Raw genomic sequence first — 14,109 nt, 5'->3', positions numbered from 1 at the left:
GGCGGCATCGCCCGGCTTGAAATTTTTATTTCCTTGTTTCGTGATCACATGCTTGTCTGATAGATCTCAACTCTATTTCGGAATACCTTCGCTTTTCTCTTACAGCCAATACAATCAAAGGCTTCTTCTCTACCAGCTTCTGCACAATTTTCAAATCCTCGTACATTCTAAGGTTTAAGATCTCGTTATAAACTTCTAGAGCCTTGCAAAAGACCGCTATTGTATGAAATATTGCAGAATGTGTATGTTACGAAGTCTATGCCATTTTTGTTGTAACATCTCATATCACGTTGTACTAGTACTAAACGTTAGCCCCACATCTATGCATTGTCTGCGCATACATACTTAAAAAGTAAACAGCAGCGGATGAACAAAGCCGAGGCGCTTTGAGCACGCCTGCGTATGAATAGTGAATTTAAATAAAGAGCCTTCATCCTGTTTTATGATGATAATACCTCTTCTGCGGAGAACCAGTTCTCGCGGAATCTCGCCGCAGGAACCAGAACAGGAAGTGCAACGGGTTTATCAGGGATGAAATTGCCATTTGCTACATGATTCTATTATAGCGCTGCTCTCACGGCGAGAAGAATGCCCTGAATACGTATTTGCGAACATAGCACGGCCGAAAGAAGACAAAATATAACTCAACGATCACCGGTTTGGCGACATGCAGAATACATACGCAGTCAATCAGAGCGCACAACTCGACTGAGGAGTCCAAAAGCATTCCAGCAAAAAAAAAAAAACATTTTCTCGCGGGAGAACATTGCACGCGATATATACATTGCACATGATAAAAGCATGCAGTTAACTTCCAAGCAGAATACTCTTTGGCTGTTGTTAAAAGTCTAGCTCACTGAATATTTTCTTGGACAGAGGTGAACAGCGCAGAAACAGGGCTAAGAGCGGCGCATACGCATTGTAGTTCTAGGCAAGCGTGTACACGCTTGCATGTAATGTCGCGCATGAGAGGCAGTTTGTGGCGAGCGTAAAACAAGTTCACGTATACTACGAATGCACGGCGTGTGTATCAAATGGTGACGCACGATGGCAACAAAAATCGAGGTTGACGCGATGCCGAACTAGCAAGAAGCGTTGCCAATATAGCGACGATGATTTTCTTTGTACCGGCGAAAGCGTTGACGTTGCTATCGCGTCCCTGCGTTGGAGTATTTGGGTCACAGAATGAAACCACCGATGAAACTTAACTGATTTAATGGCTGCATGAAAGAAGGAAACTGCAGTAATTTACACCGGCCACTGGTCCACCGGCCGGCAGTAGTAAGCAGCAGTCGAACCAGAAACGCTACACCAGCCGCTAAAGAGCACCGCGCCGGTGGGAGGTGGTGAAGGGTGGCAGTTCCTGGCCCTACGGGGCTGGGACAGTAGGTCAACGCCGCTTGCGGTGGGGGCTAGCAAGCCACCGGATTTTTATCTGTTGTAGGCCATCATTGCACCCGCCACAGCTTAGGTGGTGGACGACGGCCGTTGTTGCGGCGCGCTTCTTTCTCTCCCTCTTCTATTTCCTTTCTTCTCTATTTTCTCTTCTGTCTGCACGAGATAGCGGAGGTGGCTCAGCCACAGAGCCAGTAGCAGGCCCGTGCATTTTCTTTTCCTTCTTAATACAACCACAACAACAACAAACCCAGGAAAGTGCACCAAAGAGCTTAATGCTGAAACGATGCCATTCGAGACATTTTTTTGAAAATCGGAGGGTTTATTTTACCGTGGTGAATCAGCTGTATATACGCAAATACATCAGCATCTACGCAAATATATACGTAAATACATCAGCATCGGCATCTAAGCCCCTTGGTCTCAATAAACCTGACGTTAATTTGTCAAGAAGACAGAACTAATGACCTTGTTTACTTTACCCTAGAAGTGCTTGCTATATGCTTGCTACATGTACCAGCCAAGGTCCAAAAAAGAAATCTTGAATTACGATTCGGCCCATTCCGAATTGGATAAAACAGGCATCGCAAAGCCATGCCTTATTGCTGCCCTTGATAAATCCGGTCAGAACTAAGTCCATGAAAGTGTAAAAATGCAGACACGTCGCATGACGAAGGCAACCCGCCTTCGTCATGCGACGTGCCTGCATTTTTGGAATGGAACTAGTGGCTTCGGTGGCTGAGACCGTGATAAAAAAGATAAGAACTAGTGAAAAGAAGGTGATGGTTGAACGAGAACGGGCTAGGTGCGTTGCATTTCACTGCTTTCATCAGCTCACGCACCGCCTAAAAAGGGGAAGAAAAATTTGGCGTCTAAATCGCGCTTACAGCACCGAACAAGCTCGGAAAACTCTGCAAGGTTGTGAATGATGTCAATGTAAATATATATATAAATGATGTCTGTTGTAAATATTTTGTAACTATGCCTGTTGTAAATAATTCTATGCCGCCATTATTTTTGCACCAACATGTGGTCCATAAAACAAGAGAGAACGATGTAAGCGGAAACTGGACACAACGTCGTGAAAGGGCAGAAGGGCATAAGCGATCATACTGGCCATTGCTACAAGCTCCTTTGTGGGGTATTTCATTACCATAAATTCCAGAGTGGCCCCTGATATGAAGTTACATGAATGGAGCATGAGCCGATAAGAGCGACAGGTTATATCTAATGGCAATAATTGTATATTTAAAAGCATTAACCGAAGAAATGGCAGAAAGCAGAGACAGAGAATATTTATAGAAATGAATAGGTGTAGTGGGAAGGTTATTAGGACATAATCAACAGCAGAATGGAAGGCTACAAGTTCCGCTTCATACGCACAGGAAGGCGGCTGCAAAGGAAGGCGATGGACAAATAATATATTTTGAGTCGGGTTCAGAGCAAACAAAAAGCGGCGCCCGCGGAGTGATGTGTGAACGATCCATCACTATAGATATGTAGAGCACGTTGAGAAGACACAAACATGGCTTCCTGATATATACAGACGCGTTTATTAAAACGAAATTTAAACTTCGGTGAGGAACGATCAGTCCAGGGATTGAACAAAGGCTGTGTTTCAGAAGGGTTATATTTACATTTACCATATACTCTAGACTACAGCAGTGTAAGACATCTTGTATTCAGCATATAACTAGTCTAGATGAATAGGCAATGAAAGAACATTTGCATGGACATGAAGATTAGCTGTGTGCATGGTTGCGTAGAAGCCACTATAGAGATAGGAAGAGTATTCGTTGCAGTGATAGAACGCAACTCTTGATCGAGAAAGAAGGCATTATACCACCATGCTGGGGCAGCATATGTAATCAAGGAAAGAATGACGATGCAAATTTCGCGCAAATGAGAAGGGGAAACGTGACAGTGCAAATAAAACCAATTAAGGAGCAGTGGTAGAGGCCAGTGTTTTAGTTTGCAAGTGATTAACGTGAGGAATCAAGTTAAGATACGAATAAAAAATAAAGTCTAATAATGTGATATTCGGTTCGCACTTAAGGCTGTGAGATCAAAGACGTATAGCGAGCTTACGCTTATGTAATGCTCGAGCTCTATTATGAAATAAAACATAAAAACACTTTTGTGCGTTTAAATTAACAAGATTTTCGATGCGCCAATGCTGGACTAAAGTTAGGGAAGTGGTTGTTCTTGTAGATAATTCGCGACTTGTCCTACCAGGTACAAGAATAATGATGTCGTCAGCGTATGCCTGAATATGAATTGGTGAAGGGAGAGATATATTTAGGAGGTCGTAAAGAACAATGTTCTACAGTAATGGGGAAAGAGGCGACCCTTGTGGACTGCCAAAAGAAGAAGGAACCGAAATAAAACAACAACAAGATGGATATGTTTTATGCTGACCATGAAATAAGGAAATTTAAAGGGAATATATATTTTTTTGACATCAATGCTGGCTTAGAGACCTAATAATAAAGGCTGCCAAGCACTATCAAATGCCCCTTTAAAGTCAAGAAAAGAAGAAAGTCAATCGATAAAGGCCTTGGAAAGAATTACGGCCGCGAGTGAAACCTTACTGATTTCTGTGAATTAAGTTATTTTGTGATAACATGTAGTACCATAGCCTCCTTTAGGCTATGGTAGTACATGCGGCCATAAAGCAAGCGCTTGAGCACTTTATCTAATGAGGAATTAGTACATATCGGCCGGCATGAACTCGGAAGGTGCTATGATCTGTTTGCTTTGGAAATAAATATAACTCTGCCTGTTTTCCATATCTGAGGGAAGTGACCCCAAAACAGAGACGAATAAAAAGAGAGAAAAAGAAGGAGGGATGAGCGTTACGCAAGACAACGACAAAACGAGGAGTGATAAGACCTGAGCCACCGGAAGATGTTAAATCCATCGAATTAATTACAACCTCAATTTCTTCAAAAGTGAAAGGTGGATCCTGAATTGAGTAATGATAAGGCTGCTCACAATATCTCTAACGTGAGTATGGAAAGGCTTATCTAAAACGAACCCTCCTCGGCGACGTGGATACTCTGCAGTAGCTTTATACTGTCGTGAAACATCTCTGTATAAGTACCGCCATGGTACCTCAGTGTAGGAATTATTAAAGGAGACCTGAGCTTTCCAAAAGCATGCTTGTATGGTTTTCCAAACAGAAATTCCCTTGTAGCAGTGGAGAAACGTTCCTTCATATAATCATCATGTGTGCGCCTGATGCTAGCTGCTAGCTCTATAGGCAGCAAGAGCTTTATAATAAATTGAGCGGGGGTAAGCCTTCTTTAGAGGATCGGAAATACGCAAAAAACGACGTCAAATAGCTCGCACACGGAAGCGCTCCATGAGAAAGTACCCCACCCAACAAATATATCCCTCAGAAAATGTAGTTCAACAGAACGTAAGTTTTCGTACGACGAGAAGCTCGAGCCAAGGCGTTACATAAAGTACACGCGATTGCCACCGAAGCGGCCTATGTAGACGTGGCAGAATAGTCACCCTGTGGCATATGTCATCAGTGTGATTTCTTATAGCTTCAATTACATAGTTTTTGCCTCTGTCAAAACAAAAACGTCGACAGAAGCCGAAAAGGCAGCCATAGCGCTAGCCATCTTCTCTTCCACTGCCACATACATTTTCAGCGATTCTAAAAACTGATTTACTTTACTTATAGGAAGGGAAAGGCGCGGTAACTGTCTCACTTGTTTTCTGTGGACACCGCAACCGCGCCCTAAGGGAAGGGAGGAAGGTGGGAGCGAAAGTGGAAAACGAGAAAGAGGAGCCGTGGTGGAGGGCTACGGAGTAATTTCGACCACCTGGGGATCTTTAACGTGCGCTGACATCGCACAGCACACGGACGCCTCTTCGTTTCGCCTCCATCGCACAGCACAAGGAGGCCTCTTCGTTTCAGCGATTCTAAAACGGCCATTCAAAATTTCACAAGAGGGAAAATACACCCAGGCGCCCATCAAATCTTAACCTCTGGTTCCACAGCTCCCCGACCCATTCACATCGTTTGGGTACCAGGCCATGCAGGCAACCCCTGTAACGAGGCAGCCCACGGGGTGGCGCAGTGGTTACGGCGCTCGACTACTGTTCCCAAGGATGCGGGATCGAATCCCGGCCTCGGCGGCCGCTTTTCGATGGAGGCGAAAAGCAAGGCGCCCGTGTGCTGTGCGATGTCAGTGCACAGTAAAGAACCCCAGGTGGTCGAAATTTCCGGAGTCCTCCACACGGCGTCTCTCATAGCCTGAGTTGCTTGGGACGTACGTTAAATTCTGCAAACCAAACCATCAACTGCTCAAGCGCACATCAACCGAGCGGGGCATACCCAATACTGGGAAAGCACGCGGGACACACTTTTCACCTATCATGACATAAAACATCATTACCGAGAGCAATCTTATATCTCCCACCTCACACCTCTCTTTCAAAACCCCAACAAATAATCTGGCGACAGCTACAAGCCAAAACCTTTCCCTCCCCAGGTTGGTTGGCCTTGGCACATCCGGGCCGGTACGACCCCACATGCTCTCTATGTGGCGCACCTAGAGCCACCTTCAATCACATAATGTTTCTATGGGAGCATTTCAAGCCACCGCCTCAATAGGGCGTCACGTACCAAGAGGGTTGGGAGATCGCGGTCTCCAGCTCGGACACAGCAGCGCAAAACATGCTGGTTGACTACGCTGAAGTGGTCGCTGCCAGGCACGGCCTGACAGACACCAGCCGGGTATCAGGAACCACCTCAGCCCTTGTAATGTACCCTAGTTCCCACAATAAATGTTCTACCACCACCAATAAAAAAGACTAATAGAATTTTGAGACGACGCTGTTAAGGGCAGGCGCTGAAGAGAGATGATGATTGTAAAAATGCTGAAACCAGTTCAGAGACGCTAACCTTGGGCTCTTAACCTGGGACGAGGGTTCAGAAATGAAATAGGAAATAAATCTATGCTAAGAAAGAGGTGAATCTAGCATGACTTCCCAAGAATAATTCCTGTTAAAATTTTGATAAAGCCAATGTCATATAAATTGCAGTGGCCTTGCCGAGTTCGTTTAAAACGGTGAGGTCGTTTGGTGACAATCAGTGCGTATATGTGCAATCGATCTGAATTGATCCAATCGGAAGTAGGTGTGCACGTGATGCGTGAAATGGTTCATTATAACCACTCACAAGACAGTGCAGGAAAATTTGCGTGAAAGGAGGCACATAAATAACTGCGCTGGTGCATCAGCGTTCGGTCTAAGTCGCCACATAGGCCGGCAGCATGCACTCGTGTGTGGACAGTTTTACTATGGCCTCCAATCATTGATAACACCAAAGCGGATGCAGGCACAAGTTTTGGGGAGCTATGCACTATTGCTTCTTATACAAAAAGATATCGTGACAAGAAATGTTTTGTAAAAGGAAACCTTGATCCTATATGTCGTTGCACAGTTCAGAAACTGCAGATACTCAAGACGACAATTAATTTCTTTTCAATACAAAGTATATTGCGGAATTTACCTTTCCAGAGCAAAGCATTAATAAAATAATGCAGAATAACGAAAATTAGTTATCGCCTAACCGCACTCGCGGCATTCTGGAACAAAACGCATGTTTGGGCCAGTGTCTTCATAGTGCCCTTCTTTCACTTGCGTTAGACCATTTTAATGGCATTCTAAATTTGCACAACGAAAAAAAAACTAATTATTTGGTTGATTGAAAAACTTTATTGGATTGGGGTTTATGGGCGGTGGGTAAAGAAAGGGCAATGGTCGGCTGTCCTCTGTCCAGAAGTCCGCTGACCTACTGTCTCGCTGCACCAGCATGAGCTGATGCTGCTCGTCCGAGTCGGCTAGAAGGTCCTCCCACTGCTCAGTACTAGGGCTATCTATTTTAGGCATTATGGGGCTAGCCCTACATCCCCATGTTGAGCGGTATAGTGTAGCAGTGTCTCCGCACCAGACACATTCGCTTTTGTATTGTATTGTCCATATCTTGAGGTACAGGGCTCTGTTTGGATATGTGTTTGCTTGTTGGCGCTTAAGTGTAATGACTTGTTCTCGGCTTAGTCTGTCATGTGGAGTTGCGTACTTTCTACTCCTCTCCCTGCACGCTCTTATTGTTTCCCCGTATGTTTCTGGTGCTGTGGAAGGCTCTGTCGATAGCTCCGCCACCCGATTAGTGAAACCTCCGACGACGGCATCTGCTCTAATGTTACCCTCCACCCCATTAGATTTGAAGACGAATAATTGACGAATGCGGCTGCGTATGTAACACATGTGATGTATTTGCGGCCCCTGCGAAATGAATGGAGGGAAATATTATAACATGTGAAAGCATGCCGCTCTTAGAAAGTTACAAGGAGGCAGTGGTGAGTTCGTCCCCTTTTTCAGCAGCGTGAATGCCACACTCGACAGCCATTTTGTGAAAGACCGATGATGTATCGGAAAGCAGCTTGGAAACTGTGTCAAACTCTTGAACCCGGCCGTCATCCATCACGAGAATCCTGCATACATAACAAAAAGCCCTTAAGTACGCATAGAAAAATGCACAAGAAATTTCTACATTGAAAGGACTGGTATTTTCCACCTACCTGATAAAATGCAGGGAATTTCCTTTAGAAACTAGAAATATTCGCTAACCTTAAGAATGCAGCACGACAAAGCAGCCAAATAAATAAAGGCTTAATAACACTAAATACCTCAACACACAGCGCATAAGTATGAGCTCGTAATTTTTGAGGCAATGGTGAGGGTAATTCCATAAACAATGTTTCGATATGTGTTCGAATGAACCTCTTCCAGGGAGGTTTAACAGAGCCAGCTGCTATGAAAATTACTTTTTTAAAACACATATGTCGTTAAGAATGACGGTATTCAAGAATTTATTTAAAACGAAACCTGGATGGCGCATTTGCAGTCGAGAGTTAAATGTAATTCAAGAAACTAAAGCTTTCTTTGAATAAGAGTAAGAATTTCTTTTGTTCTAGATTTACATAGTAGAACCAGCTCCCCCGTGTGTTTTTGCGACCTCTTCGTAACCTTCCATGTTAGTAATAATGAATACAACCATACATTTTTGAAATGTACACTTTTGCATAACTGACCTTTAATTCTCAAATTATTATATCGAATAAATTTAAACACTAACAATTCTGAAGCGACTTCCCAACAATTTGTGAAAGAGGACTGAAGTCTTGGTGGTTGTCAACCTAAAAAAGCATTCGCATCATTGACGTGAAATCGGTACGAACCCCAATTTACCATAATTGTACCCACCTATATCGATGTATGCCTATGTTATTAAACATAAACAGTAATTAAAGAACATGGCTCGCATGTTGAAGGCGCATAGATTCCGTCATTTATGCGAAATATTTAATAATATTTGGTTCACTGGAAAGGAATAATAGTTGGTTCACAGGAAGGGAAAGGTACAGTATCTGTCACACTTGTTTCTTGTGGACACCTGAACCGCACCGTTGGGGAAGGGAGGAAGGTGGGAGTGAAAGTATAGAAAGAGAGAAAGAGGAGCCATAGTGAATGGCTACGGAGTAATTTCGACCACCTGAGGATCTTTACGTGCGCTGACATCGCACAGCACACGGACGCCTCTCACTGGAAAGGAAAGGCGCAGTTTTTGTCACACTTGTTTCTGTAGACACCTGACCCGCGCCGTAAGGGAAAAGAGGAAGGTGGGAGTGAAAGTAGAAAGAGAGAACGAGGAGCCGTAGCGGAAGGCTACGAAGAAATTTCGACCACCTGGGGGATCTTTAACGTGCGCTGGCATCGCACAGCACACGGACATCTCTTCATTTCGCCTCCATCGAAACGCAGCAGACGTGGTCGGGATCGAACCTGGGCATGTCGGCACTGTAGTAAGGTGTCTTACCACTGCACCACCCCGGCGGGGCCGAAATATTTAACGCATCCATATTTATGCCGTTATATACTCTGGCTGGGCTTTTCCTTTGGCACTATCAGCCTTAAGCCTTAGGAACACAAGAACAAGAAAACGTGAACGCAGTGGTAGCCAAGTACGCTGGATGATATCCTGATTTCTCTCCAACATTTTCTTTGTTTTAGCAGGCATGACCACTATTGGGGCCACAAGACCGTTCGACACTGTGACATAAGACGGTTGCATTTCATGCACACTTGCCCTTTGTGGTACATGTTAAAACCGACGAATAACTTCACAGAGGAAACATATGCCGCGTAACAAACTACGTTTGCCAGACGCAGATGCCTAACACGGTGGGTTAAACAAAGCTAGGTCAAGCTCAGTATAAAGATGCTCTTCGTGAAGGCGTGCTACAGAGCCTCAGAGCCACCCTGTTTACAGAGAAGTATAGAAAATAAGGACGGCTATTATTTAGTTCTTATGCTTGCACTCTCGGTAAGAAAATATGTTTCAAAAATGGCCAAAATAGTATGCTATTGTCACTCCAGTACGTAGATGGTATCACGCTAAAATTCGCACCGCTTTCACTGATTGTTGTGCTCAAACCTACAATTAAATATGCGAACAAAGAATAGACTTCGAAATCGCCATTATGTTTGCGTGTTTTAGGTAATATTAGGACAGCTCCACAATCCTCGAACGGTAAATGCTATTTCTAATCTTCATTGAAATAGTAACCAAAATTTGTGCATTTCACCAATGGTTACCGACAACATCGACTTCACTGCTAAAATCAGGCAGCAATATCGCTACGAAGGTTAGCGCAGAAAATCAGGGGCGACAGACACCGGGCTACTAACAAGACTTTTTAGTAGCTCTGTGTAGTGTCTCCAATCTGTCTGTTATCCCTGTCTTTCTGCTTTAACCTTCCGGCAAATTCTTGCACCAATCAGCCTGTAAGAATATCCTCGCTAAATTTCGCAGCTTTCAGAACGGACCAGCAAATAACGCATGCCTGTTGACAATCGATTTGAACAGAGAGATGGGTACAATGCGTTAATATACTACTTTCTATCTGACAGTGTAGCCCCAAAGAGTACACGATTTGTTTTTCACTCACATGAATTTCTTTCGCCATGATAGAAGCGTGCACTGTATTGTAGTGAAAGCTACACTGCGCTAGGTATTAAAGCCGTCGGCGTGGCTCCGCGGCACCATGTGCGCCGTTGCCTAGCAACTGTCAGAGCTGGGCCTGGAGTAGGAGGAAGGAAGAGGAAAACGAAGAATGAAAAAAAGAAGAGAAAGAAGAAGAAAACGAACAAGAAAAGAAGTAAAAGAAGCAGAAGAACACTCTAGTTGGTAGAGGCGAACGCCAACAGCGAGTTGCTAGCAGAGAAGGTTCGTTCCAACGCTGTGAAGGCGGAATATTAAATTCCGGTGTTCGCAACGACATTCACAGCTATCACTCTGTCACTAGGTTCAAGCAATGCTTAAACCCTCACATTTTGTTTTCTTCCAGTGTACTAAAGGTACTAAAGTGAACGCGATCACTGTACACAGATAAACAATCATGGCAATGCCAATTGGCTATTAGTGGCAAAGGAAAATGCTAACTAGTAATTTCTTAACACCTAGCGTGCCTGGCCTTTCTCAAGCCTTTCCAACCACACGTGAAGTAGAGCCTGATACCCTTTTTTGGTTATAAACTTAACGACGCAGATGAAGTATGTTCATCGAGCACACCTGTCATAGTCAAGGACTGTGTGAATTCGGTGTGCAACTGTTAGCAAGGTGCAGTCTGCGAAGGCTTCCTTGAGTGTTGCCTGGATAAGGTGGTCAGTGTCGCCATCCATCTGCGATGTGGCCTCGTCGAGCAGAACGACTTTTGACCCCCGCAGAAGGGCCCGTGCAAGGCACACCAGTTGTCGCTGGCCCACGCTGGACAGACGGAAGACGCATGTTTTGCAGATGGTTCTTTTAAGCAAAAATCCACGATGCTGTCCCGCGTTGGTGAACGGTAATATTTAGGCGTGCAATAATATTTAGGCGGTAATATTTAGGCGTTCGAATTTTACAGGCTCTGTAAGGGTTGCCTGCATTTTTGCACACATTCAAAATTCGCGGAGTTTTTTTTTTTTTTTTTTGTACGACGTAGCTCCACCTGGTGGCCGCCTATTTCTATGAGGCTAGACTACATCATTAACCTCTCGAAAACCTATCTTTGTAAGGGCAGGGTTACCGGCTTTACTTGTGCACGCAGATCTGAACCATCCGTGTTCCGGGTGACCAAGACAAAATTGAACACCTCTTTGTGTTTGGATAGATTAGGTGAGCAGCTAAATTATTTTATCGCCTTTGTGTGCCCCTTTCCACCACATTTTGTGATTTCGAATAGGGGACCCTATCGGTTAGGAGGGTAGTGTCATTGCGGGACAGCAGTAGGCGCACAAGCTATGCTTGGTTGAAAGGGCGAGATGTACGACTTTCCTTGGGACTTTCCTTGGGAGGCTGTGCTGTGTGAAGAGCTTCCCTCTTTTTATGCTGAGAATTCCAGGCGCGGCCTGCTGGCACTTGCCGTATTTGAAATTCTTCGCTGGCATTTTTACTGGCTATTTGCACATGTTCTTCAACTCGCTTGTGAATAATCCATAGTTCCCGAGTTACGGTACCAAGTCAACCGTTCGTACGCCTTTTATGCACGGCTGTGTGTATAAGTGTCAAAAGATGTTGATGGCCGATATATAGACAGCATATCAAGCAGATGCATTCAACGAACGTCAATTTTTGTCAAAAGAAGAAGCTACTTCTCATTGTTTGTACGCATGGCCACTCTACTTCGGCAGCATACGTAGCCTGCCTTGAGAGACTTTAGCATTAGAGACTTTAGAGACTTTAATACTAGCTATACACTTACTGTATATGCGTAAGGGAAAGAATGGGGAAAGGTGTGGCCTCTGTGCTCCAGACACAAGCGAAGACGAAAGAAGCGACCAATACACTTCATGCCGTGTACAAACAATGTGAGGTGAGGAACGCATGTTGGGTTGGCACAACCATTCACAACTGGCTTGATGGACTAAAGCATTCCATTCGGTCCCGTTTCCTCCTAGCTTTACGGAGAGTCGTGGAGCTGCCCAACGGACGATATGCAGTTTCTTCTCGCTATTTTGCACTGACTCAATCGGCCTTAATTTTCTCAAGATGCCGATTAAAGTTCCCCACGAAAACTAGCCATCGATCACATTTTATTTCAGACTTGAATCACTGCTATATCAGTTGGAGAGTAATCTTATAACAGAGCGTTAAAACGTTATCTGTGTCAACACCACCATCAGTGCGCATTACTGGCAATAAGTTCACAGCTCACACCCGTGCTTTATATTAAAAAGCTATTATAGAAATATTCACCAATGTATCTTAAGTTTTCACCCCGTGTGCTGGTTTCATTTCTCACTTTCCTTATCAGAAATAGATTGATGTGGAAACTTAGATCACAACGTCGTACAATAGTCTGTCAATGGCAAGAACTATGGAAATCAAACAAAACACTTCACTTTCTCCCCAAACCATTTTAACCAAATATGTCCCATGCAACACATATTTCAGACCTTGCAACCTGAAGAGTTTGAAATGTATTTTGTTTAAGCAAAATGTCGAACTGTACACTTGCGAATTTAAACCCTTTCTTCATTTCAAGACACAAGAATATCTGTTGCTTATTAGAACTGTCTGACGTGCACCACATGCAGTATGCAATGTCTGTGAGTAGGGCCTCAGACTCTCTAGAGCTGCTGATTCGCATTGCTCCATCTGTGCTCCCACATCGTCATATTAGACTGAAAAAAAAAATGCCTCATTATTAGTATCGTGAACACTTTCCACAAAGTTTGTGCACGTACTGATTATTCACCATCATTTGTTTTACGCGAACTTCATTCTCATTTCTGAATGATCATCAACAGTGATTCAATGAGATCGATATTCGACGTAATTGATCGCTGTGTCATTATAGCCCTGTCACCCAGAATAAAATGGGTGGATCCCGCTCTCGTGTATTGTCCCGTTCAACAGAACCCCTGCAGCTATTCTTTGATAAAATCCTGGCCTCAATCTTGTCTGAATTTTTTAACGACAGGTTCTCCTTGAGGCATGTAGGGGAGATCTGTGGGTGCAACTATTTTAGTGGCCGCCATATTGGCTATGACGTCAAACAGAGAGCCATCATTCTGTATATCAAAAACCGAAACTATGACGCCATTTCATCCCCTGTTGTAATAGTAACGTAGTTCCACTTTTTATTGGCCATATTCGACTGTGACGTCATCATTGACACTCGAATGTAGCCACCATGTTGGAATTTGGATTATGACATGATAATCGCGTGGTGGCCGAACTCGGTTGCCATTTTGGGTTGGTTTGTGGGGTCTAACCTACCAAAGCGACTATGAAAAATGCTGCTGTGGAGGGCGCCAAAACTTTCGACCACCTGGCGTTCTTTATCTTGCACCGACATCGCACAGAACAAGGGTGCCTTGCTGTTCGCCACCGTCGAAAAGCGGCCGTCGAGGCCGAGATTCGATACTTATCTTTGGGTACAGTAGTTGAGCGACCTAACCACTTTGCCTCTCCGGCGGGCCAACCGTTTTGGATTGAATAATCATGACATCAGTTAATTGTCATTATCGGTCGACATCTTGGATTTATAAGGGATGTCACCAAACAGTCACAAGTTGGACATATCAATAATGCCACCAATCGATCACCAATTTTGTTGGTAATAATTTGCTATGGGGGCCATCATT

General features: G+C 44.1%; 1 protein-coding gene across 1 annotated transcript in view; it reads right to left on the bottom strand.

The window, feature by feature from the left end:
• Positions 1-7,122: 7,122 nt before the first annotated feature.
• LOC146178935 (ATP-binding cassette sub-family C member 4-like) overlaps positions 7,123-14,109 on the bottom strand; it is a 70,336-nt gene continuing 63,349 nt past the window's right edge. Inside the window, exons 25-26 of the mRNA XM_084578667.1 lie at positions 11,051-11,245; positions 7,123-7,910 (exon numbers count right to left, since the gene is read on the bottom strand). Coding sequence (XP_084434793.1) covers positions 7,760-7,910; positions 11,051-11,245 — 346 coding nt within the window. The 3' untranslated portion in view covers positions 7,123-7,759. The remainder of the gene's footprint in view (positions 7,911-11,050; positions 11,246-14,109) is intronic.

This window comes from Amblyomma maculatum, chromosome 9 (assembly GCF_055883805.1).
Source record: "Amblyomma maculatum isolate TAMU_Amacu chromosome 9, ASM5588380v1, whole genome shotgun sequence".
Taxonomy (NCBI): domain Eukaryota; kingdom Metazoa; phylum Arthropoda; class Arachnida; order Ixodida; family Ixodidae; genus Amblyomma; species Amblyomma maculatum.
Note: the sequence above shows the minus strand (reverse complement) of the source record. Positions and strands in the feature narration are given on the sequence as shown.